Source organism: Brachionichthys hirsutus, chromosome 20 (genome assembly GCF_040956055.1).
Source record: "Brachionichthys hirsutus isolate HB-005 chromosome 20, CSIRO-AGI_Bhir_v1, whole genome shotgun sequence".
NCBI lineage: Eukaryota > Metazoa > Chordata > Actinopteri > Lophiiformes > Brachionichthyidae > Brachionichthys > Brachionichthys hirsutus.
In genome coordinates, this window is record NC_090916.1 from 6,113,185 (window position 1) to 6,140,109 (window position 26,925).

At 47.6% G+C, this 26,925-nt stretch overlaps 1 protein-coding gene across 1 annotated transcript in view; it reads right to left on the bottom strand.

Annotated features, from left to right (window-relative positions):
- Positions 1-26,540, bottom strand: part of cdc42bpab (CDC42 binding protein kinase alpha (DMPK-like) b) — a 26,731-nt gene extending 191 nt beyond the window's left edge. Inside the window, 36 exon segments of the mRNA XM_068754075.1 lie at positions 63-160; positions 356-570; positions 648-1,026; positions 1,126-1,188; positions 1,412-1,631; positions 1,722-1,803; positions 2,448-2,587; positions 2,705-2,733; positions 2,736-2,840; positions 2,931-3,036; positions 3,234-3,317; positions 4,033-4,152; positions 4,617-4,655; positions 5,645-5,721; positions 5,906-5,997; positions 6,093-6,241; positions 6,407-6,512; positions 7,087-7,211; positions 8,987-9,092; positions 10,190-10,204; positions 10,336-10,583; positions 10,695-10,805; positions 11,088-11,208; positions 11,359-11,480; positions 11,720-11,853; positions 11,960-12,082; positions 12,734-12,912; positions 13,714-13,793; positions 13,892-14,001; positions 14,114-14,252; positions 14,489-14,689; positions 14,894-14,987; positions 20,164-20,312; positions 21,103-21,198; positions 21,572-21,655; positions 26,454-26,540. Coding sequence (XP_068610176.1) covers positions 63-160; positions 356-570; positions 648-1,026; positions 1,126-1,188; positions 1,412-1,631; positions 1,722-1,803; positions 2,448-2,587; positions 2,705-2,733; positions 2,736-2,840; positions 2,931-3,036; positions 3,234-3,317; positions 4,033-4,152; positions 4,617-4,655; positions 5,645-5,721; positions 5,906-5,997; positions 6,093-6,241; positions 6,407-6,512; positions 7,087-7,211; positions 8,987-9,092; positions 10,190-10,204; positions 10,336-10,583; positions 10,695-10,805; positions 11,088-11,208; positions 11,359-11,480; positions 11,720-11,853; positions 11,960-12,082; positions 12,734-12,912; positions 13,714-13,793; positions 13,892-14,001; positions 14,114-14,252; positions 14,489-14,689; positions 14,894-14,987; positions 20,164-20,312; positions 21,103-21,198; positions 21,572-21,655; positions 26,454-26,516 — 4,404 coding nt within the window. The 5' untranslated portion in view covers positions 26,517-26,540.
- Between the last annotated feature and the right edge of the window lie 385 nt (positions 26,541-26,925).

The window sequence follows — 26,925 nt, forward strand, 5'->3', positions numbered from 1 at the left end:
CACTCATCTGTGCCAGTAGGGGGGGGGGCTTGCCCCTTCCCGTGACCCCCTCCAGCACTCACCTTCTTCAGTGGGATGGTCTGAATCCACTCCATGGTGTTGACATCAAACACATCAACAGCGTTCTCACTGTACACCGACAGGTAGGGGGCGTTGTAGCCTGGACAGCAGGACACATCAGGAGCAGGTGGTATTTCAGTACTTCTAAAATTACATTTTATAATATATATATATAAGTGTGTGTGTGTACAAAACACAATATCTAACATGCAGTAGTTTGTCTCTGCGTAGTATTGCTAGTACTTGTACACACACACACACAGTCGTCCTACACGCGGCGGCACCGGCGACTCACAGGCGGCGTTGGGAATCGCCGGCCACATCAGCTCCTGCTGGCGTGACCTCCGACCCTGGGAGTCCACGTAGACGCCGATGGCGCTGAAGCACAGCAGCAGCTCCTTGCTGGAGATCTCCACGGCGCAGAGGGCGTCCAGGCTCTGCTGGGGGATGAAGGCCAGGGTGTGGTCCTCGTGGTGGAGCAGGTTCACGGGGGACACGTCTCCGTGGACGCTGCGGGGAAAGTCGCCAATGGTTTCACGGTTTGGTTCGAGCGCAGCGTTCCTGGTCTCTCCAGCAGGCGGCGTTACCTGTAGCGGACGAAGCCCGACTGATAGCCGACGTAGAGGCGCTCGCTGAGCAGCGCCATCCACTGGACGGGCCCCGGCGCCTGCAGCTCCCTCAGCCGGCGGTGCCGCCCTTTACTCTTGTTCACCTCGTAGCAGATGACCTGCCTCTTCGTCGCCACGCAGAGGCAGGTGAGCGAGCCGCCGCGGACGAGGCCGGAGACGACGCTCTGGCAGCCCTTCGTCTCCGCCAGCTTGTGGGACTCGGTCTCGCGGCCGTCCAGCGCCTGCGTGGGGAACAGCCGGACGTGGCGGTTCCGGCCGGAGATGACCGCCAGGAGCTGCTCCTGGAGCATCAGGTCAATGTGGTGGACCTTCTTGTTGTCCCCCACCCGGATTATTTCTGTGGAGGGAGGAGGGGGGTAGGGGGGAGAGGGGCGGTGAAAGCAGGTCGCCGACGCCATTCAGACATTACATCAGGAGATTCTGTTTTTTTTTTTACCATCTTTGGTGACGTGGACGACGAAAAGGCCTTCCTCGTTGCCAAGGGCGACACGCTCGTGATCTGAGGGCAGAGCGCGTGAGGTAAGGAGACAAGTTCGGAGCCAGGAAGGAGACAGAAAAGGACATCGTGCACAGAAAACGTTCCAAAACGCCAGTTTCTGTTTTCACAACATCGCGAAAAGCAGAAGGCGGGTTCGGAAAGTCCTTTAATACGTGGTCAGTGAACACAACTCAACGACTTCCTGCCCCCCCCCCCCCCCCCCCGCCGGTGAGGGAAGCCCCACCGATGATAGCAGCAGACTGCGTGGTCTTGATGAGCGGCAGGGTGCTGTCGTACGCCTCCTTGGGCACGTAGACGAAGCGCTCCTTGAGTTTGTTCTTCTTGAGGATGCGGTGGAGCTCGTTCAGAAGCCCCACCCACTTGTTCCTCTCCTGGTCGCTGTCGGCCAGGATCAGGATGGAGGGCTTGTGGCTGCTGGACGGGGACAGTTGGGACGCCGTCACCTGAGAGGAACAGGGCGAGAGGCGGGGCCGATGAGGAGCATCGAGACGCGTTTAGCCGTTTGGGCGGTGAAGCTGTGGAGGACGGCGTACTCTGAATATGCAGGGGATGTCTTTGCGGATGGCGTGGATGACATCAGAGGCGAGGACAGAGCTGACGGAAAACTCTTCATCCCTAGTGGACGGGGGAGAGATAGAAAGGATTCGTTAATGAGGTAGCTGCAGGTAGCCCGCCGCTAACAAGGTAGCTGCAGGTAAACCGCCGCTAACGAGGTAGCTGCAGGTAAACCTCCGCTAACGAGGTAGCTGCAGGTAAACCGCCGCTAACGAGGTAGCTGGAGGTAAACCTCCGCTAATGAGGTAGCTGCAGGTAGCCCGCCGCTAACGAGGTAGCTGCAGGTAAACCGCCGCTAACGAGGTAGCTGCAGGTAAACCGCCGCTAACGAGGTAGCTGGAGGTAAACCGCCGCTAACGAGGTAGCTGCAGGTAAACCTCCGCTAACGAGGTAGCTGGAGGTAAACCTCCGCTAATGAGGTAGCTGCAGGTAGCCCGCCGCTAACGAGGTAGCTGCAGGTAAACCGCCGCTAACGAGGTAGCTGCAGGTAAACCGCCGCTAACGAGGTAGCTGCAGGTAAACCGCCGCTAACGAGGTAGCTGGAGGTAAACCGCCGCTAACGAGGTAGCTGCAGGTAAACCGCCGCTAACGAGGTAGCTGGAGGTAAACCGCCGCTAACGAGGTAGCTGCAGGTAAACCTCCGCTAACGAGGTAGCTGCAGGTAAACCTCCGCTAACGAGGTAGATGGAGGTAGACCCTCTCACCTCATGTCGATGACTTGGCTGACGACCACGCCGGGCTGTGCCGCTTTCCCTTCTCCCAGTTCATAGAGGAACAGCTTGAAGTCGCAGACGACAGCCATCGCCCGTTGCCATCCCTTCTTCACCCCGGTTGGTTTGGGCACCTGGAGCACAGACAGACACGGTGACCGGATACCTGAACCCCCCCCCCAAAAAGCTAACTCGCTGGTCTCCAGGGTCCGCTCCGTGTGAGGCGAGAGAAATAAAACAGCCTCACTCACCCTGACGTGGCCTTCGTACACCGTGCCGATCCCCGCTGAGGGTCGATGCCCAGCGGGCCCTTGGTTTGGTCTTGGGGCACCGGACACACGGCCGGGGCTTTATCGGCACACGTCACATGGCAGGAGAAATTACACACTGGAAAACAACGAGAGACGAGACGCAGACGTGAAATAAAAGCGGCATGAGGAAGGTCTGTGGGTTTAAAGCACGGATTCCCGTCCTCACCTTCACAGGTGCAGCCTTGGCGAATGAGCCCCACCATGAGGGAGGTGCAGCGGTTGCACTTGGTGGGCGTGTTGAACGTCTTCACCACAAACTGATGTGCTTTGGACTGTGGAGAATAGAGGAACACGCGGCGGGTAATCAGCGACCGTCTGCAGAAGAGGAGCGACAGGAAGCGCTGCGTAACGTAAAATAACAGCAAGGCACCGCTGGGACTCGAACCCCTGACCTGTCGGCCGCCGGACGACCCGCTCTACCTACTGAGCTACAGCCGGCCCGATGCAGCCTGAGAGGAAATCATCTCACCTTGGGTGAGGAGCGTCCGATGCTGCCGTAGCCCCCCGAGCGCATGGTGGGGGTCTGGACTGTACGGGGAGGATGGTCTATCAGCTGCATGAGAGAACACGCACACGCGCACACACACACGCACACGCACAACAGCATGAGGTTTGTCATCAGGGCAATCCCTTTATGTCGAGCATGTCGATTACGAACGGGCTTCTTATCTAGAGCAGCGCGCCACTGCGGCTGTTCCCCGTGCGGTTCCCAGTCAGGACGCTGGCATTTACTGGTGTCATTCAACAACAGTCTAACACACCAGTTCCATTTAGATGGGAATCCACAGCTGCCCCCCCCCCCTCTAATTGAGTTATCTCTCTGACAAGCTCGGCCTTGTGATTCGCTCTGAGTAACGGCGGATGAAGCGTTCCTGAAAAATTCCTATTGGATAAAGACGGGGGGGGGGAATGTTTTGCGTTTCCCGCGTTCGCACCAGATGTACAGATTCCGTGTTTACATGGAGGCTCCTGATCCGGCTTCCTGTCCGGTGACAACTGAATGGAAAGTTAGATCCACACAGGATGTCGCTCGGTCTGGACGGCAGCGACGAGGCGGTTCGGTTTAGATTACAAAGACAAGTAATAAATGTTGAAGGAAACCCTCACGGCCTCCTCAGACTAACAATACAAACGAAAGTAAAAAAAAAAAAGAGTCACTTAAAAGCTAAAGGTATAACAAATGGTTTATTCAAATTCATTCTTTAAATAACTGGCAGCCATTGTCAGACAAAGACACACTTCTTGCCCAGACAGAGGGAGCGTCTAACCTCTATTGGCTCCATGTCGCTCGCCATGGAAGGAGAACGCGAGCGGGACTTCAGGTGGGATTTGGGGTTGTCTTCCCGGGATGGAGTGTTGGAGGGGGTGAAGCTGTCCATGGATTCCACCTAAGGAAAAAGTGGGGGGGGGGGGTACAAAGGACACAGTGATAAGAATGGACAAGTAAAAGCAATCTGAGAGAGGAGGATTGGTTGGTGTGGGGGGGGGGGGGTAGAGGGGGTGAAAATGGGATAGAAGATAAGAAAACGCAGCATGCAGGCAGAGCGATGAAACGGAATGAACAGGCATCGAGGCCACACCCACTCAGTAGAAGCTGCCCATAACTTTCCTGTTGGCACGTTGAACAGTAACATACGGGAACACGCCACAAGCATTTACCACCTGTCATGCACGGCCAATCACAGAGCTGCACGGAGAAACAGCACGCAGCAACCCCTCGTGTAATACAAACAGGCAGCGCACGGACGGCCTCGAGAACAGAGCGGCTTCACATCCTCTGCCATGCAAGTCAGACGGACAGTAAGACATCAACGGCTCAACGGGTCACAGGGTCCAGCGCGATGGTGCTTACGCGTCTGCCTTTGCTAGCCGGGCCGACGGACGGCGAGCGCTTCAGCGGCAGGGCGAGGCAGGAGAGCGGGCAGAGACACAGAAAGGAGTGAATATCAGAAAGGGCAGAGCTGGAAAACAGACTGAGGGAGAAACGGGAAACCGGAATATCAGCTCGGAACCACATCAGACCGGCGGTTTCTAGATTCATGGATAACTCGTCTGTGTATTTATGACTTTTAGGGATTCTATCTCAGCGTCGCTAGCTATATCACCGTTTTACTACATCATCACTTTATTTACTAGTTTAGGCTAACCAGCTTCAGAATGTTAACCGATTTAACAAGTTTCCAACAAGTTCTAACTGGGAGTAATGGGATCACTGTAGTGCAGCACCGTCGGTCCAGAAGGGATTGAGTGGGGGGGGGCAGAAGCTGCAGCGCGTGGGCCGATGCAAATATATGGAGATGCAAAGGGAGCCGCCTCCGGAGCACAGAGGCAACAATTTGCCTTTTAAACAAAGTGAAGAAGAAGAGAAAAACAAAACCCTGATGAAAGATGAAGCTGCACACAAATATGAGGTTTGGTTCAACTTTGAAGCCATTCAAACAACAAACAGAACAATAAACATGAATACATACAGATCTAAACTATCATCTCAGTTTGTAAATGCTAAGAGACCCACAGCATACGGCTACTGACACGCACACACACACACACACACACACACACACACGTACACGCTAACCCAGAGAAACTTACGTCTTCCCAAAAGTCAATTAAAGAAGATGAGGATGAAGAATAAGAGTCCTGATGTAGCAGAGAATGGAGCAAGAAAAAAAAAAAAGAAAAGATAAAACCAAAATAAAGATTCATGTGACCAAAATAAAAACTAAACAAATGCACGGAGAAGAAGATCAAACTTAATGAGCTGCAGATTTATGGCGTCCGGATCGGTCATAGATGTCTGAGCATTATTCCCAACAGACGCGTGATTGCTATGGTTACATCGGAACCCTGTAAGGATTCCTTTTCTTATGGAAAACTTACATCAAACTGGTCGAGGGCAGAGGTCGGGGCATTGAGAAAAGCCAAGAAGGAATTCTGGGAATCCTGGTGCTTGACACCTACAGACACAGAACAAGTAATACAGCCGCTAAGTATATTAAAACATCAAAGAGTAACTTAACCAAATGGCTCGTGACCAGAACTAAGAAGTGTGTGTGTGTGTGTGTGTAACAATGCATTTTCATAGGCAGGCGCATGATTCTGTCCACACAATATATATTTAACTTCATATTAATGACGTACCCCGTCGTAGCCGCAGCTCCTCCGTCTCCTTCTTCAGCCTGTCGATCTCAGCCAGGAGTTCCTGGTTTTTAGTCTCCACATCCTGCAGTTTACTGGCGAATCAGACACGACAACAACATCAAATATTACCGCGAGCTTCATCACGAATGCTTTGCAGAAGCCGGCGGGAGCAAACCGCTTTTCCTACCATTCCGTGGCCATGTTGCCGGCCTTGACCTTGTTCAGGTCGTCCTGGATGCTCTGCTTGGCTCTGATCTCAGCATCCAGGGCCGATTGCAGCTCCAGACGGGCAGACATGTCCAACTTGGCGAAGCGCCGCATCTTCCAGGGCATGTCCTAGAACACAGAGGGAGACGTTTAGCGAGTGGGAAGCGGAGTAAAACGCAGTGAGCGCGCTAATCCAAAATATCCATTCAGAAAACTCGTCTGATTTAACTTTCATTCGCTCATCTTGGAGTACTTGGAGTACTTTGTGAATACTACAGAGGAATGAAGCTTCACCGTGGCTCTCGCTCCCAGGCTGGTGTTCCTCAGTCCCTCCAGCTCTTCCGTCATCTTGGTGGCCAAAGCCTGGAGGTAACCTCGAGCATCCTTCTCGTCGCTCACCCTGCGGCACACACCCCCAAACACCCCCAAACACCCCCAAACACACCGTGAGCTGGGAGACGCGCGAGCAGAAGCAGCAAAGCTTCCTAACGCTCCATTTCCAGTTCAGGTCATTCGCTGCAGTAGCACATCGTTCTCCACCAGGGGGCAACACAAATCAATAAATTGCATTCCAGACTCAGCATTCGTATGTGCGTGTTTGGAATGTGTGTGTGTGTGTGTGTGTGTGTGTGTGTGTGTGTGTCTGCATCCGTTAGAGTGAGTGTGTGTGTGGTATGTGCACTATGTCAGGACTGCGGGTTTGTCCAACAGAGGGAAGCCGAGCAGCTGCAATGGGAAGGGGGATGGGGGGGGGGGGGGGGGGGGGGGGGTCAAGCAGCCCCAAGATCCTCGGAGGCATGCGAGGAACGCCGCGTGTACAAACCCAACACACGATGGGAATGTGTGTGTGTGTGTGCGTGTATTTTGCGAGGGTGAATATCGGCGTGTTCGTTTGTTCTCTAGCACCGACAGGAATATTCCTCTCCTCGCGTCGAGGACGTCAAAGTGACTCGTGGGCTCCACGCGAGGCTCACCATTGGATGATTTCCGTGATCTGGGCCTCCCAGTGAGCTACGCTCTCCTTTTTGTCGGCCAGCTCCCTAATCTCGTCCTCCAGCTGCCTGTTGGCGCCGCTCACCTTCTCAAACACGCCGGTCAGCTGAGGGGATAAGAGCATGAACACACAACAGACCGTTGAGCAGACGACAGAGCCGTCGTTATTAAGAACGACACCTGGCAAACGCGTTCCAGTCCGTGCGGACTCTGCGACACGACATGAGAGACTAACACTGCGCAACGAGTCCAACAGTTGCAGCGTGTTCAACGTGTCGAATGAATCAACCCGTTGTTGGCGACTGGACAGACTTTATGAATCAACTCCCGGATGTTCAGCCTGACGATGGATGTTTAGGAAGTGTGTGTGTTCACATACACACACACGCCTACGCAGAGATGAGGCGTGTCGGATCAGGAGAGACGGTAGTGACATCATTACAAGTCTTAAGTTTGCTTAAATAACGCTTTGGAGTCTCACTTTTGGTGTCCTGCAACTGTCAAAGCGGTGATGCAACGTGCAAGCGAAGTGTAATTTGACGCTGCGCCGCAATTTTCCACTCCCGGGAGACCCTGCAGCTGAAAAAACAGTCAAGGTCGTAAAATAATGTCATAAAAATACTTTGGTTTTGCTTAAAGCACGCACTGTAGCTCCGTGGACAAGAGCCGGCCGAGTGGCGTGTTCTGCTGCAAGTTTCCAGGGATGAAACCGCTGCGTTTGTAATCATTTAGGTGGAACGTCAGTCCGGAGTCTGGAGCAGATTCCACGGCGGAATACGGTTCGGATCATACAGCTCAACGCGACTCCACGTGCGTCGTCGAATCTGCTAACGTTTTAACAACGATGGAAGAATTTACTGCACAATAAAGTAAGATTCTTTTCAAGTTTTGAAGAATTCATTATAACATCACAAACGTGTCAGTGGCTAATGCTCAAATTTAGTTCTCATGGCATCTTTTCTACCTGTGTTTACCAGCACTGGTGTCCAATGGGGTAAGGACACGTAAAGAAATGAGTAACGTCTGCAGACAAAAGTTACAAAACTTATTTCAGTGAAACTTTTGGACGCTTTTTCATTCATAAAATACAAGAACTTTGCAGGTTTTTATTTATTTTTTGCTGTAAGTTGAGCTTGATGAACGGTGAACAATCCCACTTTCCTAAAAACGTACGCAAAAATATCTAACAATGCATCGACTTGGATTCAAAACAAAGACCTTGAAAGAACAATAATATTTTTATGCAGTAATTGTATTAAGGAAATACTTGGTAGCAAGACTAGCACGCAGACAGATTTAATCTGCCATAAGACCTTGTGCATTAAAAAAACATTCGTTTTTATTGTAAGAAATAACAGTAACTACGGTGACACGGCCTCACTCCAGTAGCACAAACATCCACATCCTCGTATTTCATCAAGACATTTTCTATTTTATCAGTTGCAGACTATAAAAACAATACCCGGCTGTTTTATTCCACGTGTCAGAATGCCTTCCATTTCTCAGACGTTGTTCAAATTAGACGTCTTTTTTGAACTTCCAGGAGCTATTTCCAAAGTCAATAGAGCGCAATCCAGAAAGTCATTCCATCTGACTGCGTAGGAGGCTGCGGGACTGTTTTCGTGGAGGATATTGAACAGTGATTTCTTTGGCGTAGCTGGGCGAGAGCGAGTGGGTGGAGGGAGAAACGTGCCGATGGGGTTCGAGCCGTCGTCCATGTGGTGTTACCTGAGGTCAGCGGGCTTCTATTGTTTTTGCATTTTGCATGTGTGTGTTTAAAGGTGCGTTTAAAACAATTCATTCAAATCACAGCAAAGCCAAGAAAGCAACGTTTGTTTTCAGGGCCATCTTTCGTTCGTTCTGCTTTAATTTGACTTTTACCTTATCCACTTCACTGGACAGCTTCTTGTTTTCTTCAGTGAGTAGAATTCTCTCCCTCTCGTATTTCTCCTTGGACTCTGCCTCAAACTCTTCCCGCTCGCTTTGGCTGGAGGAAATAAAACACACAAACTCACCCCTCTTGTCAAGCTGACACTGTATAGAAATATTCACTTATTTATTCCCTAACTTCACTTTACAGCTGCAAAACAATTCTGGACATTCCAACATGAACACCAACTGAAGTCTTGTTTAAGGATGGATTTCTGCCTTTAGACTTAAGCGCCGGCTAATCCAATGCAGTGGGTTTACAACCTAGCAACTATAAACAAGTCGATGTTCACCAGCTTCGGAGTCGATCCCGGGTCAGAGCCTCGTCCATCATCCTATCTTTCCTACAAAACAGTTCCTGAAGGTTTGGTACCGAAACCAGGTCCACATAATTCAGGCCGACCACATTGATGCACGTAGAACCTGATACAGCGGCGTGTTTATAATGAATTAGAAAGCAGTGAGAATATTATGCAGGAGAGTTAGGATACAGGGTACAAAAACAAATTCTAATGTGTTCTTCTTATCCAAATGTGATTAAAGCAGCAGTTCTCCAAGTCGGATCAGGTGCCCAGAACACCTGGATTATAATCTTCATATTACTTCATATAACTTCACCATTTAAAATCAAGTCAAGCCTCATCTCTTCAATAAGGTGCCATTGCTTTTTCAATTCAGAAATCAAACTGATTAAATGAGCATAACTGAACTAAAATAAAGTCGTTAAATAACTTTATCAAATTGACCGTGCTTTCATATTTGCTTTGAACTCAAAAGTGTCTCAGGAATGTGACCAACTGAAGTAATAAAAACAACAACCCTAACCCTAACCCTCTCATTCATGCCTTGAAAAGAAAACTATTTTAAATAGGAAGATACCAAGAACACGTAACGCAGCAGTCGTTTAATGAGCTTAAAGAGTTTTTTTCAAATGGCAGATACCATCTCAGAAATGTGGGATGTGAATACGGATCTAGAAGGAGAGGGCTGTTAACTCCTTTTAGGGGAATCTCTGACCGGGAGAGGGGTAGCAATATAAAAAAAAAAAGAACTGTTAAATTCTACTAACATGACAATCTAAAAAAAGACTACCTCCTCACAGTTACTAGGTATTTATACCAGACTAGGACTTTAGACTATTTTTAATTTGATTACCTGATGAAATCATCACTGGAAAAGAATGAAGAGAAGAAAAAATATAGTACGCATGACTGCCAGGATGGGGTGATGTAATACGGCACTAAAAGGTCATTACAGCAACAAACACGCGTTTGTTTTTATCAGAAAATGCATCGCCCCACCTTTCACGCCGCGTTTTCTCCAGCTTGTCTTTGAGCACCAGGATCTCTTTCTGCAGGGCAAGGTGTTGGCTCTCTGCGTCCCTCAGCTCCTTGCGCAGGGCCTTCAGCTCGGCGCTGTGGTGCCCTTCCCTGCGAGACAACTCCTCCTCGTACAGGAGCGTCTTCTTCTCCAGGTCCCCCCGCAGGCGTCCCACCTCCTGGGTCTGGTCTCCCGAGGCTGGGACGATGGAGGAGCCAGCTTGCTTCAACTGAATGGTGGGATTGGAGAGTCGCAGAGGTGAAGACTTCCGGTCTGACCCAGAAATGTTTCGCATCCGAGGAAGTGCAGAGAGTCTGGATTCACAGATGTGCACATTCACCTTAAGGCCCTCCAACTCCTCCTCCAGCTGTCGGCTATGCTGCTCGTTACGTTCTCTCAGCTTCCTCTCTTTCTGAGCGTCGGCTGCCTGCTCCTCTGCTTGCGCTTCCACCTGATCGTGGACGCACACAAGTATAGATCATGCAAAATTGTTTCCATTGTGTACCAATGTCAGCAACTCTTTTATTGACTTATGCGTTTAAAGAAAGTCAGCTGGACTTCATACATAAGCAATGTGACCTTAAGGCTCTTGGAAGATGACTATTTACAGGACTAAATGTTTCTACAGAGGTAGTAGGCGGAGTCGTAGGAGGATAGGACAGAGCTCTTGTATGCCAACCGGTGGATGGAGATAGAACACGGCGAGCTAGCAACCACGGGGAGACTACTCTACCTCCTTCTTGGCTCTCTCCGCCTTTCGCACCTCAAGGCGCAGAGCCTCGACCTTCTGATTCTGGCTCTCCATTTCTTCTTCTTTGTCTCGCAGCTGGCGAGCCAGGCGCTGCTTCGCTGACCTGGGTGGAAAGTTATCATTGGTTTAAATTGTTAAAACATGCACGAGATCACAGTAAATATGGAGCGTCGTGAAGTTTCACTAAACGTGTGTGACATCATCAACTGTACACGCACACAGTGCATCTTGATTTTGGGGGTGGTGTCCCTACCGTAGGTCTGTGAGTCTCTCGTTGAGCTCAGAGAACTCCTGCATGGCCAGTTTTCTTTGGCTGTGGGCCTCCTTCAGCTCCTTCGACTGAGACTTGAGCTTCTCGCTGGCCTCCAGAACATCCTGGCCACCGGAGGAGAGGAAAGAAACACTCTCTTAGTGACTTTTAGGTAATACAATCACTCAGTTTACATTTGAAGATTTTACATGATCTATAAAAAAAAAACCTTTACCGTTTTTGACATACTGCTAAAAAAGTGAAACTACACGACCGGTAATTAAGACTATTTTATATTTGGTACAGTGAGGAAATAGCATCTCTATTAATTTAAAGGCAATATAAATCAATGCGCTGGTTCCACCTTGTGCAGCTCATCCCTCTCCTGCGTAACGCTCTTCATCTGCTTCTCCAGGGTTTTAATGTGTCTGGACGAGTCCTCCAAGTCCCTGCGAGCCAACGACACGTCCTCCAGCTGCTTCTCCAGCTGTCCCGAATCTGAAACAGACAAACAAAAGATTAACCCTTTTTTTACAAATCATTTTTTTACAAGTCGACCATTATTCTAAGCTGAAATAAAAACGACAAAAAGACAACTGCTTACCAGCTATCTGTTTCTTTAGGACATCAATCTCACTCTTCAGACTCCTGATCTCCACCTCCTTGTTAGGGCTGGGGGGGACCTCGCCTGTCTGGTGCTGCAGGGCCTGCACCGTCTGAGTAGACTCTGCAACGGGTCACGTTAGAAGTGACAGTTCAACTTAAATAAAAACACATTTGAATATGCCGTGCCAGCTGTGTACACGTATGCGATTTCACATTCAAACAGGCAAAGAACTGTCTGCATGTAACAGAACTTTAAAACCGTTCAGTTTCAATTCAGTCCAAGACCACAGGAAGAAACACGACTCCTTGCCACAGATCCCCAAAACGCTCTGCCAAGGACTGGTGATGTTGTAGCAAGTCCAACTGAGAAATAATCACATCCACCAGATTATTCCGTTTGGCCGACACGCTCCAAAGGCCAGGTTTTGTGTTTTACCACAGGCTGGGACGGTGCCACAGACTTTAACACTGCTGTGTGAAGGTACAGCTGGGTTAGGCGCCTTTAGGTTGAACTCACAAACAGCAAACCGTTTAAACATGAATCCTGCAATTTCAGTAAATTATGTTCCATCAGACAAACCTTTCGCAGATCAGCCATGGAAAATACGAAGCAGAGTTTTCCTTTTGCATCCAGGAGCAAAAAAAAAAAAAAAAGAAGTAGCCTGCCGCGTTTCAGTTAAATCGCATTCTCTCATACAAACGCGTGCCGGATCTTCTGATGGAAGGTGCAGCGCCGACACGCACCCAGGGCAGACGCTCTCTTCGTCCTTACCTTGCAGTTTGCGGCTCAGCTCTAGCTTCTCCTGCTCCAGGCGGCGGATCCTCCTCTCGTAGGCCTCGGTGGCCAAACTGTCCTCCAGGCTGCGTTGGACATCGAGGTCCAAATGGTCCTGACCTGCTTTACCTGGCTCCACCGCCAGCTTTCGCAGGCAACCCCGGTCAGAGAGGGTGCTGCGGGACAAGGCAGCGAAACAGTTTGATAACGCGAGGGAACGTGCGGGAGGCGTGATATACTGATTATACGCGGAAATCTGTTTCAGGAAGAGTGAGAAAAATCGATACAAAAATGCAAGAGACAGTAAATTAATAGAGAAGAATCCAAATTTCATCGTGGTACAAGTAGACATTATGGTGAAACAGTAAAAAAAAAAAACTTTATATAAAAGAGCTTTGTTACCCGAGAAACACAGACATGAAGGAAATGACAGCGATGCAGCAGGAGAGGGGAAACGGGAAGCAGAGATTTAGATGAAAGATGAGAGAGTGTCGAGTCATGGACGAAGGGGGGGGGGGGAGGGGAAGAAGGAATGTAAATGACAAAAAGGAAGATTGGGAGGGAAGAGGTAAGGAAAGAAAGAGGCCATTATCATTATCAGAATGTGAGTTTGTGACTTTCTCACGGGCAGCCCGCAGCGTGAGGATCTACACCGAGTCATGAGCATCACCTTATTAGGAAGAGAAGCTAATTTCATGCTCCTGCGCTTCTGTGGAGTGTTATGCTGTGAGAAGGGTTGTCTGGGAAACCCATCCCTGTGTCGAAGTCAGAGAATAACATCTCTCTCCCATGAAAAATGTGAAAAAGGATAACAACAATGGAAAAAAATAAAAAAATAAAAGTGCAGAAAAGGATTGGGCCATGACTTCATTCTATCCACGTCGATTCAGATTCAGATTCTAATTATAGACAGCGGTGTAAACAGATCTATTTATATACAATCAATTTATAAATCCCTTTCTCGTGGTTGTACTCACCATTTACTTGTGTATGTGAAACCCACAAAGGGCAGGTGGTGTCCAGAGAAGGCGGTGTGGGAGGGGGGGGGCATGGTCTCCTGTAAAGCCATTGAAATATTGACATCTCATGCACAGAATGGTGAACATGGACACCAAAGTGACAGCACGGCACTCGTCGAGTCGACCGATCCCTTACGGAGTTCTTCAGGCAGTCATCGTCCACATCGAAGTTGGACGTGTCCGTCGGACTGCTGACCTCTGGGATATAGGGAGCCTCGCACGTCAGAATGTTTTCCCAATCAATGCCTGAAAACAAAAGCGCTCACGCTTACAACACGCGGTGACGAGCACAAATTTACCACAGAAACATTTTATTTCTTTATTTTGAATTGAAAATCTTTTTGACGTTCGATTGTACCAGTGAAGAAGGGGTGGTGCTTGAAGTCCTCAATTCCGTTCTGACCCAATCGGTGCTCTCGACTGCATATGAGCCGACGGATCAGATCCTTTGCATCCTCAGACACATCCGTTATCTGCTGTGGGAACTGGAACCGCTCCTGCCCCAAAAAAAATATGAGCGCATCCATCAGAGACAGGACGCACGTCTTCAAATTCCAAAGCAGGACACAATGTGAATCAACTGAAATTGTAAAATGATGCATCGAATATCTTCTTGGGTTTTTGTTACAGCACACTTATTTGATCATGCAAAAGAAAATAAAAGACGACAGTGTGCATTCGTCCCAAAATGTACACATCTAATTCAAACTGAACCAAAACTCTTCAAGCTAACCTTGTGGTTCATGATCTTCCCATAGGTTTCCACCAGGGACTCTGCATAGAAAGGCGTCTCGCCGTACAGCATTTCATACATGCAGACGCCCAGGGACCACCAGTCACACTCGGGTCCATACTTGCCTTTCCCATCCTCCATAGCCTGGAGGATTTCTGGGGAAATATAGTCTGGAGTCCCCACTGCCACAGAGGACTGGACCTGGAACAAAACAAAATCAATGATTCCATTTATTTAAACGTCCGTTTCGTCTTGTCATTATTTCCCACGTGACTGATGACTGACATTTTATTCTATATGAATCATGACCCCCCCCCCCCCCCCCGAGGTTTGAAGAGGAGGTCAGTGAAGCTCTGGTATGTTTGCATTGGATCATTGATCAGCAGCAGGGTGGTAAAAACCTACCGTCCCATCCTCCATCAGTTTGAGGCAGGAGCCAAAGTCAGCCAGGCGGATGTGGCCGTTCATATCCAACAGAATGTTATCGGGCTTGATGTCCCTGAAGGGGGGGGGAAAAAAAAAAAAAAAAAGACGGGACCGATTGAGCAAGACAAAACCACAGAGTACAGTGAAGAACACGAAGGAAACAAAGGCATTCCTCCAAACACAACAAACGCTGTTTGACTTCTGAAACACACACACACACTCATCGGTTATGATGAAGCTTCACAACCCGGGGATATTAACCGGCTTGTAAAGTGGCTGTGTAATAAGTCAGAGATATTTGTGATTCAATTATAAGTAATTTCCCCGCACACACATTTATCAGCAGCGTGACATCTGAACACAGACAACACTTGAAATGATTGGACTTGTGTTGTGGGAGTTGGCCGTGCAGGAAGTCTGTGTGTAACACGCAACACACGAACGCCACGAGAGTAAAAAGAGAAAAGAGAAAAGAACAGGCTCCCTTTTACAACAATATTTGCATTTTTGAACGCAGGCAGGCTAGGTGGGATGGGGGGGGGCAGATGTGCACGCAGTGGAAACTGTTGAATTCCTCCTCGACGTGGATCTGCTCCGCATTACTACCGCTGATGATATGTTTATAAAGGAGATACTGACACTGTGGCTCGAATCCAGTCGGTGGAATTCCACTGCTACAGCAAGTTTGCTTTCTAGCAGCTCCTCTGAATGGGTCTCGGTAGCCATCAGAGACCTTTAGCTCGTAAACAAGAGCAAAGGTTCGTATTTAATCGTCTCCCTAAACGAGGAATATAACAGGATGTGTGTAGTTTATTTAAAACAAAAAAAAGGTTGGTAGCTTTAACTCTCCTTAAAATAAACTAAAATATTCTGTAAACATAAAGATGCATCTTTAAAGATGCTTTTGATGAGTCCATTTAGAAATCACTTTGAAAGCCACATGTGGACCCCCCCCCCCCCCCCCCCCCATGCTTTTACAGTCCCGTCTAACGGTACTGAAGGAGCCATCGCTCCACTTCACACAGACCGCTAAACAACAGACCGTACGGCTAACCATGAACACGCGTGGGACTCGTACAGACGCATTGCAATCCGATTCCAAAACGCGTCGCAGAAACTGACGCTGGTACCAAAATGGCGGTCTCCATGACAGGTTGCATAGAAGTCTGGACCGATCTCAGACGAGTTCCAGATTGGGCATCCCTTTCCAAAGCAGATACTTTACATAGCGTTTTGGAACAAAACCACACATTGAACCGAAGCACCGACGTTCACAGGATGAATCGGAGCGAACACACACAAGTAGCTGGTGGCACAGAGACTCAAGGTCACGGCATCCAAGAGAGATTACAAGTTTTACATTAAAAATAAAAATAAAAAAGAAGCAGAGATTCTTATGTTCCTACGAGGACGTTTGTCTTGGACTCTATAAACGCTCCGTTAACTTTAACAAGTCCAGCTTTGAAGGCATCGTGGAAGGCTCGAGCAAGAGGATGCACACTTGGGTACAAGTGGAAAATGCATTCAGCTTCTGGCTGACGTTTTTATAATGCTATAAACGGAACCGCTGGAACATTCAGACCTTCAGAAGGGCTGTGAGTTCCGTTTCATGGGAACAACCATTACTTAATGTCAAATATTTAGTTTCTTGGCCTGCCGGTTTCTTCATCCTTCTTCATGCTTCCTTAATACAAATGACAACGAGATCATCAACTTTTTATTTTGCTGTTGTGTTGCAGCACAAGTGACAACACTTGGAACTCAAATCAGGAAAGCCAGCATCTGCAGCAATTTGATCAGAATTACATTTCAAACCATCTCAAGCTGGGGTTTGGATCCGATTCATAAAAACCGAATTTCATGTGTTTTTAGTTTAAGCCCAAACTTTCTATAATTTATCTGGAAGAGAGAAAAAAAAAAAAGTTTTCGGTTGCCAGTCTGAAGAAGCCCTAAAATGCTCCACTGCCAGAAGGGGGAGACAGATGTTCCGCGTTGTACTGCAATTTGAGTAGCAGCTCTCCCCCCCCCCCCCCCCCCAGTCAGTGGATGTATTTTTGATTTAGATTTTTTTCCTTATACCCTCAGAGTGCGGCTCTCCATTATTCTGACAGGCACACACCCTCTTCACACAGAACCAAGTGAAGACCTCCCACAAATCAAGAATGAGACACAACGCTCGGACGGGACTGTGAGAATGTGTGGGTGTGGGTGCAGGTGCTCCAGGAACAGGAAGGCCTTAATCTCTACCAGAGATCTCGGATCAGCACAAAAAGCAGACGGCATGCTGACCTATGGCCGTATGCATGCAAATGCGAGTGGCAGACAATAAACACAGAGGGGGGGGGGGGGGGGGGCTATCGGTGATGCTATCGATAAGCCTCACTCAGCAATAGAGCTGTCCATCCATTTCCATCATCCCGTCCCGAACGTCCTCGACCTCTCTGCCTCCCAGTGAACCAAAGGTCACCGTTACATTCCCGCCGCTGCCCTCCATATCGTCTTGTTTTTAGTCTCTATTTGTCTAAAGCCCCTGATAGTTAGCGCTATTGGACGAACCCAGAGAGGTGGGAGCTAAGCTAGCTCCAGGCGTAGCCTGGTCGTCGGTGTGGCTAATTGGGCCACCGTTTCGCCGGGCTCCTGTGGCGTTAAGGTGCAGCGAGGAGACTAGAATAGAGGGAGGTAATCTCTCCTAAGAGCAAAGCATCCATCTGTGAGAGCCATCTGGACACCGGCCAAAGCACAAGCGCAACGTGGCCGGCAGCGCCGCTGCAAACTGGACGGACAAGGTACAGGATGTCCCCCACATGTCTCCAGTCAACCCTTTGGTTGCTCATTGTTCTGGTTGCTGTCCATGGGGCCCGCTGGCCTCCCTTTGGTGAGGACACACACACACACGCAGCTACACAAACTGCATGCATCCAGTATCTCCCATTGTTGGGTGACAAATATTCTCCAATTTGAAATGAATATTAAAAAGCTAAATACTGCAGTGTGCGAGCGTGATAAATATCCTGTCCTCCGTTAGAACAGGCATGTGACTCTAATCAATAAGAGAACACACAAAGGCTGGAATCAATAGAAAAACACAGAGACGGACAGAATTACACAGAAAAGAGCAGATCAGAAACGTTAAACCAAAATCATCTTATTTCAGATAAGAGCGTGCCATTATCAATCTCTCTCTCTCTCTCTCTCTACATCACAACAGTCCTGCCGTCTCCGTCCATCCCCTCTGTGTCAACCCCCCCCACCTCCGCGCTCACTCAATCAGAATGTCCCCCTTTTAAGCCAGTGTCTCGCGCTGTCCCCATGGTGGACAGATGTGGAGGTAGGCAGCACAAAGCCCTGCTGAGCTGGTCTATAGAAACCTTTTTTTGGGGTCCCTCTGGGAGGCCACACAGATCACTGGCCATTGAATAAATGAACACGCGCACACACACACACACACACACACACGCTTTCTCCCTTCTGCGTCTCTCGAGACGAGCCAAAGGGGGAGGACGGTTGACCTCGGAGCGCTTTGCTCTTCGTTTCTTTCATCGGGACTCTTCAAAGCTTCATCAGTGTCACCAGCTTCGCAACTGTTCCGTTTTAAATGGGCCAGCACTGTGGGGCAAGGTCCATGACGCCGAAACATGAGGCCAAATAGGCATGGAGAAGCACAAACACAATGTGGTTACGTCTCACTTCGAGGATAATTTGATATATTTAAAGCGACGCAGTGATATTATGGATTATGTTGCAACAGCAGCGGTTTGACTTTGTTTTGATAGATATTAGACCCAAGAAACACACTTCAGTGCACCATCAGTGAGATAAATGAACACGCACACGCACACGCACACACACACACACACACACACACACACACACACACATCAGATGGGCCCAGCCAGAAGGACACACCCTCCTCAGGGGAGTCTGGCCGACTCCACCCACTAAAACACAAGCATACAAATCTCTCATGAGTGTGTGTTTAAGTCTGTCTAAGAGCGAGTACGAGACCGCAAAGGAGGAATTGGGGATTATTACATGGGGGAGGGGGGGGGGGGATCAGCACCACACCCCCACCCACACACATCCCAGACCCCATCATTATGGCCTCAGAGGTCCAGGAGGGGACTTGAAGAGAAACATCGCTGTCCCATCCTCCCCTGTCCCTTTCACCGCCAACCCCCCCCCCCCCACCCACCCACAGCCCCCCAGAAAACACCATGCAATTAGTGGCTCTCTTCATTCACTCCCTTTCCTTACTTATACATTTATATCTATGCCTCTTTGGAACACTGTCGCTGTGTGACTTTCCACTTTGCGTATTAAGAGTTCAACACAACCACACCCAAAACATTTCTACACTGAGCAGCCTTGTTTTCATTGTAGTCTTCCACTTACCCCCCCCCCCCTTTGTTCTCTATAATGTCTCATCTTTCCCTCTGTCCATCCACAGACAGATTCGTTCTTTTGGCACCGTATGGCACCGTAATGGTGCGTACATGCCAACGTGACCACTTCCTGATGAGCACAGGAACAACTCCCTACTCCCAAAAGCAGCTTATTTTGGCTGAAAATGCTTTTGGCATCTGCATATTATGGTACAGTAGCAAAACAAGAATCTACAGGGTGTGAGCTGTCTGATTCAGTCTATTTAAACGCTTTTAAGGGCGGGAACGTGAAAGTAAGACGGACAAAAATGCGATAACCACAAAAGAGAGAACCTTCTTCTGGCGGCGTCCATCCAGAGTTCAACACTGATTAAAAGTGTTGCATCATCATCGTACAAATTGTCTGTCTGTTGTTTGTCTTGTCGTCAACTCTCTGGCGACAAACTCGGTTAACTTTCCAATGTCAATCAAAACGCAAAAAAAATAATAATTTCACAGCACAAGCGCTTCGTCCCAGATTCTACTGCCAAAACAAACCAAACAAGGTACGAACAGAGATTAAATCACACAATAATGCCTCAGTGCTGGTGTGTAATTACGTATTCACGTGTACCGGTACTGTTTAGTTGGTGTTCAGATGTCTAAGAGATAAAAGCTGATCGGTTAGGGTCACAATAAACCCTTTTTATCTTATTTTTTCTCGTGTTCTCATTTCACACGTTCCTAAAAAGCCTTCGTGAAATAATGCAGACGAGTATGCTGCATAATAATTCCCGCTGCTGATGAACTTCCCACACAGCAGGAACATCCATTATCAGGACTTCCTGCTCAGACTGTTCTGCTTCCATTCATTCGCTCGCTCCTCACCTGTGCACGTAGTGTAGCTGGTGAACCGAGTCGATTGCCAGGACCATCTCGGCCAGGTAGAACTTGGCCATGTCCTCCGGCAGCCGGTCCTCAAACTTACTGAGCAGCGTTAGCAGATCGCCGCCCACATAGTAGTCCATGACCAAGTACTAGAGATGGACAAAGCAAGACTTAAAATGTCAATGAGGTGTACTGGAAGAGATGTGAACAAAAACAATGTGCTGGGAAATGAAAGGGAATTGATTATGCAAAATTTATGTTGGAAAATAAAAGCAATGACAGTAAAAAAACAAAACCCTTTACCCAGCCTCCTTCCTCTGCTGTCCATTTTCGCAGAGTATCATTAACACAGAGGGAAACCAAGGCAGCAGGCAGACAAAGGCTTCCTGACCTTTGAGGGCTTCCCTACAAATAGACGACTGGACGGGCAGCGGCGTGTATTTTTAAAACCTTGGGGAGTGTACAGTGTGAAACGCTGAGAATGTGTGAAATGGAATGACAAGCAGTCCTGGCATTTGAACCCAGGGTGCGAGGGTGAAGTCAGACGGGCAGGTTAAAGAAAGAGCGACTGAGAGCGGGAAACGGCTCGACCCACAAGCAGTCAGAAGTCTTGTTTGTTTGTTTGTTTTTTTGGTCTTTTGGCTACGTCGAGTCATGTTGCGCTTCGTGGAATGAAGCGCATGCGCTGGTCAGCATCTGGCAGACCGTCAGCCGTCGTGCGGTGGCTGCGTCTTCTACCTCTGAACCGGCCATTGGAACCGTAAATGCGGCAGGTGGAGCCTGGTGGATGCAATACTCAAAAGTATCCTGATGCATCAAATACATAAAGGATAAAAGTTCCCCAAGAGAAGCTGACCTGGAGGATTTCTGGAAGTACAATCATTCTAGTTTGTGGGTACGACGTGCTCCTGCTTCTTGCTGAGAGGAAGGAAGACTCACCAAATTATTGTCGTCCTGGAAGGCGTAATGCAGGGTGGTGATCCACTGACAGTCTCCATTTACCAACACATCCCGTTCCTCCCGAAAGCACGCCGTCTGAAGGAAAGACACAACACAGTTTGTAACGCAAGATTAAAATGTCCCTCATTCACTACGGCAGGTTGTAGCTATGGGAATGCAGCAGTTATCCAGCCAGCAGTTCATGTATTGCTTTTTCGGTGTGTACACGCATACACAGCAGGAACTCGGTGTTGGCCTGTGACATATTAGGCATGAAGGAGACTAACAGCGATGTCAGGAAGAGGTCAATGAGAAAAACATGCAGCTTATTCAACATATTCTGCAAGAACTGAAGGCTTATGAACAAAAGTTTCCCTTGAAGGCAGACATTTCTGTAAAATTTATCAACCCGAACCTAAAGTGTCAAAAACAGAAATGTTTTTTTTTTAAGCCAGTGGCAGACGCTCACCTCGGCTCGCTTCAACATCTCCCACTTGTTGAGGATCTTCATCGCGAAAACCTTGTCGGTGTTTCTCACTTTCACAACTGCAACCTGAATGAAGGACGAGAGAGTTTGAGTGTTAAACCTCTTCAATTATTTGTTAGAGCAATGCTTATCAAGAGAATGTGCAAAAAAACAGAAACGGCTTTAAAATGTCATCCCTGAAGAAACAGGAAGAACAAATGCGAGGTTTGGATGATGATCATTTGTGTGATTATATTTCATAGCACCACAAAAAAAAAAAAAAAAACAGCTCCTTACATCCTCAAGACGAAAACTTTTGGCAACGATTTGACTTCTTCAAATAACATAAAGAAAGAACAAACAAAAGTTAAGAGACCAGATTAGATGTAAAGACGAGAGCTGGACTCACAAAGTTGAAACAAAACAACAGTTGAGAAGGCAGGGAAGCCTAAAATAGCCAAAGCGGGGGCGGAGAATAAGGAAATGTGAAGGAGCAGCAGCTGAGGTAAATAAAGGGATAGAATGCAGAGAAGACGGGAAGAACTGCAGCAGAACCCGACCACGGATAACGTAACGGTGACCTGAAAGGCCAACAGATGCACCTGGACCGTAAATACGGCCCACGCCTCCTACCAGCGACGCCGGAGGATTTACAAACCGACTCAAACCAGTAGAAAATGGACAGATGTGTGAAGTTCTGTAAGGCGGGAGGACTGGCTGTAATTAAATATTTATCTTCACCATTAAAACCCACAGACGAGCATAAAAGCGTTCACCGTGTGCAACTTTCTGCCCAGTCTTATCTTTTTTTTCCCCCCCCCGTTTGCATTCATGGACTAAATGTGTTGAGATTACATTTAAACGTAAAACTGACAGATGATTTGCTTTCGAACCCCCCCGGCTAATGGAAGTGTCGGGCCGGTCCTGAATCCTGATACTGCAATCTCACACACTAAACACACATCCAAAGCAAACGAAGCCGTCCGAGGGCTGCTGGAGCTTTTAGCAGCAAAGTGTCAGCCTGTCGGTTATCCTTTCTCACCGTGTCGTCCTCGCCTCCTTACACCGCTCAGCTTTTCACACACTCCCACCGCGCTTCTCATACCCGCTCGCAGTCTTAACAACATAACAGCTGCCAACTTTCCCCTCGCTGATAATTGTTGAACATTACCACGATGAGCTCCCCCCCCCCAGCTTTGACTTCGAGTTTGGCCAAAAAAGGAGCTGTGCGGGAGGCTGCGACACGCCGCAACCTGACCATCCAAAGCTCGTGTTGACTTACATCCTGGCTGATTTATTTGACCGTTACTTAATCTTGTCATGCAGCATTTAGTTCATTCGTAGCTCATTTAATTTGGCCTGCTTAGTTGCTAATTACAGTTGCTGTTTTTAAACACAATGGAGGGAAGAAAACAATAATATATTGAAGTAAAGGGACTTTAAGTGCACTGTGGACACACTCGGATGGAAAACGCAGGCAGCCCGTGCAACAGAGGGGTCTGCAGTCTATTAAATGAACCGGGGAATGCTGCTAATGCAATACAATGATAACATTCCTGCAGTGTTTGGATTTCCCCTAGTGATCCCTCATCACAAGAGAGGAGGAATGGGGGGGGGGGGGGGGGGGAGCACACTGTTCCCGGCAGTGGCTGGTTGTCTCTGCCTTTTTGTTCATCTCTCCTTTTTTGTCTTTATTGTTCTTTCATTCTCCTGGTCCTCACTGTCAGACCCGGAGTCGACGCTGAGGGCACGCTTCCAGTTCCTGCATCAGCTCACGGGTAGAAACGTGAAGTCGTAGCTCTTTTTTTTTTTTCATTTTTCTTTGAGTCGCTGCAGATTTTTCACATTTGGTTTAATCACAAAACAACCGGCGGCAGTGCCTTAGAGTGGCGACCGTGTTCTTTATGCCTTGCCATCGGAAACCTTTCGCAGCAGCGTCTGCTGGTACGTTGACAGTGTTATTTATGACAGCTGTCAACAGGAGCATTTCATACGCTTTACATCCTGAGCGGTGTCTTTTTTTTGTTATAGCGATCGTGATTGGTTACCGATGGTCGTCCGGCCATTCAAAGTGTTTTGCGAGTGGATCGTGTGAAGGATCCTTTTTTTTGTAGAGAACGTTTCATTTTCCAAAATGTTTGCCGTACCTTGAAGACAGCGTGAGCTCACGTTGCATGCATTCTCAACACGTTGACTCAAAACACGCGTTTTGGATTTGGGTTTTGCAAGCCGAGTGGCAGACATGTTGAACGTCAGCTCGCAGATCATTTAAACAATCCTTAAGATATCATGGCAGACCAGCCCACAGCGGTACGAGTGGAATTTCTCTGCCTGCTGCTGACGACGGGAGGATAAAATGAAAACATCCTGCACTCAAACTCTCCTGACTATCCAGTATCTACCCTTTTTCTTTGTGTTCCCGTGTCTGCGCCCCGTCTCGGTCCGTCTCCTTTAAACTCCGCTCTTTGCCGTTCCCAGATCTCCGTTCTCGCTCGCCGTACTTTAAAAAATTCCAACAATAGTGACGAATGAATCACGGCTTTCTCCATTTTTGTGAGGCCTTCCCAAAATACACTGCCCAAAGTTTTCCATGTGCGCCTGGTCTGACCTTCCAGTCGTATGGCTGTTATTACCGTCTTTCATTTGGAGTATATTAAGACTTCCTTACTTTGTGATGCCAACAGTCATCAGAAAGTCAGACTGAAAAACTGGGAAGTGTGCCTTTGGGTTTGCCACACCTTTGAAATGAGCAGAAACCTGCAGTGTTTGGGTGTAGCGTACCATTTGAGTCCTGTTGATTTAATTATACCCTGAAACAGATGGGACACGTCACGAAGTTTTAAATTACTTTGATTGCTGTGTATCTCTTAAGTTCCTTTCAATTTTGCTGTGTCACAACACACACGTGCACACACCTGTACACCTTGCAGGGGCACTGTTGGACGTGTTTGTGATTGTACTGCATACTTCTCTACATCCATTAATCATTTCAACAATCAAACCTATCGGGGAACTTTAAAAGGAATTCTCAAACCTGTTTGTACAGATGTGGAATTTCAAAATTTTAAACATGAAATGTTTTGAAACACAATCCAAGTGGATCGTTTAACTTTCAAAAAAAAGCATCTTCTATCAAAAACTGATCTGACTGTGCAAATCACTCTGAACAACGTTAAAACCTATCGGCATGAAGACACAAAGGTCTTTGCGGGACAAGGACATTATCTAAGAGTCTTTTCAAAAAGGACCACAATCCCCGTTCTCTCAGCATTCCACAACTTTGGCATCATCACCTGAAACCCAGTGACAAAAAGTATTTTAACCACCTGACCGGCAAGCCATGAAGGCAAAAGCTAAAACAAACAAAACAAATAAACACGTTAACACACAATGGATGCTTTTCAAAGACGTGACAAATCAATTCCTGCTCACGGCTTCCGTGATGCAGAGTTCACGTGTTTTGTTCACGCCGCATGTGGAGTCACGCTCATGCAGCGGGGCAATACTCTGAGATGCTGCTGGAATGCAGCAGAAAGCCACACGCAACCCTTCTCTTTCTTAATTTGGGTCGTAGTGCAGTGTTTCTTGTTGATATTTCAGACAGTGGCCGCCCACCACAGTCCAATTTGGTCTCTCCACAGTTTGGCAATGAAAAGAAAATATTGTAGCAGCTCTAATAACAACAGCAAAGACCTGTAATGTTGTGCTTTGAGACATTTCTGCAAAGCGTCTCTCACTCAAAAACAGCCAGCCCTCTCGCCGCCCCCGTCTATTCATGCTCTCCGTTCTCCCTCTGCCCCCCCCCCATTGTCAAAACAGGACTCAATGTTTAAACTCCTATGAGAGAATGAAGACGTCTTGCAACTCATGAACATACTTGAGTCCTCTCCAGGTTTTGAAGCGAACAAATAACAGTAGAAATAACGCTGGATGACTAGCTCAATGTTTGACTTATTAACGTTTGCTTCTGTGTGTGTCCTACAAACTCTCTCTGGGCTGCGTTCGGTCACTCTCCAGCAGTAACCTCTGTGGGGAGACAGGAATACCAGACGAAGCGAGGGTGTGACTCCTAATACTACCAACAGACACATCAATTCTGAAAAAGGAATCATTATGTCGTCTCAAAATTACAGCTCTGAGTGACATGCAAAAAAAAAATAGAGCCAATGATTATGACTCATTGTCTATAGGTGTGTGTCTACGATTTTATTATTATGTCCGCCGAGGAGGGGCTTATGTGATCGCCGGCGTCCGTCCGTTAGCAAGATAACTCAAACCATTTCAGGAAATGTGAATTTTGGTGATAATCCTGAAGAGATCCTGGATTCTGGATCACTTTAAAATGTTCTGTAACATTGCAGCTTCAATATCTTACAATATCCTGTGGGAAACACTGATTAAGATCTAAGAGTACAAAACAAAACAGCCATTTATTGACTGGTGTTGCCTGAATATAAATCTTTTAACCTTTAAATGAAGTCTTAATATCTGCCTCAAGTAAGGTTTTAAGACATTTCCTGTCAAAATACACAAATGGCCAAAAAAAAACATCCCGTCTGCATGACAGGAGTTTTTCTAACCCGGGTAACTAGAAATAAGTAAAGCTATTACATAATTTGAAGGTTTTTTTTCATTAAAATGCCAGTCAATTAATGCATTCATTCAAAATTATTTAGCTACATCATCGCTCTCCAGACAATAAAACTGAACCATCCGAAACTCCAGCTAACCTCCCGGTCTGGAACTGGGCCGCGTGAAAACATCCCAAACACAGCCCTCCAGCTACTTGAGGTTATATCAGCCAGTGCTGTTTAAAAGGGAAAAACCAAACTGCAGGTTGACCACTTGTGTACCGTAGTAATGGGTCGCTAAATTTTAGAGTTACCTCTCCAAAGGCTCCTCGTCCAATAACTTTAAGGATTTCAAAGTCTTCTTTGTGGAGGCGCATCTGCTTCACTTTTGAAGTGAAAGGTTTGGCTGCAGAGAGATAGAAGACAGAAAGCAGGTTAGTAAAGATCAGACTCTAAAGACTCTAGGACTTTATTTTACAAGTAGAGCATAACTAACGTCATCAACAGCTATAATTTGAAAGGAGATGGAAATCATTGCTAACCATTTCTGTAAAACAGTTACCTATAAACCCTTGTTATGCTAAACCCCCGATACGCTTTGGGTGGACCTGAATATAACTCAATAGCATGGTGAGATGAAAGAGTTCAGGTGCGTTTATCTTATGACCCTGCCTCATGGAAACACACTCATGTGGTTACCCAGTAGGGGCAGACAATATTCTCAACTCACGAAAGGCTGACATACCGTTCTAATTTCTTTTTAAACGCATTATTGAGCAGCTGGAC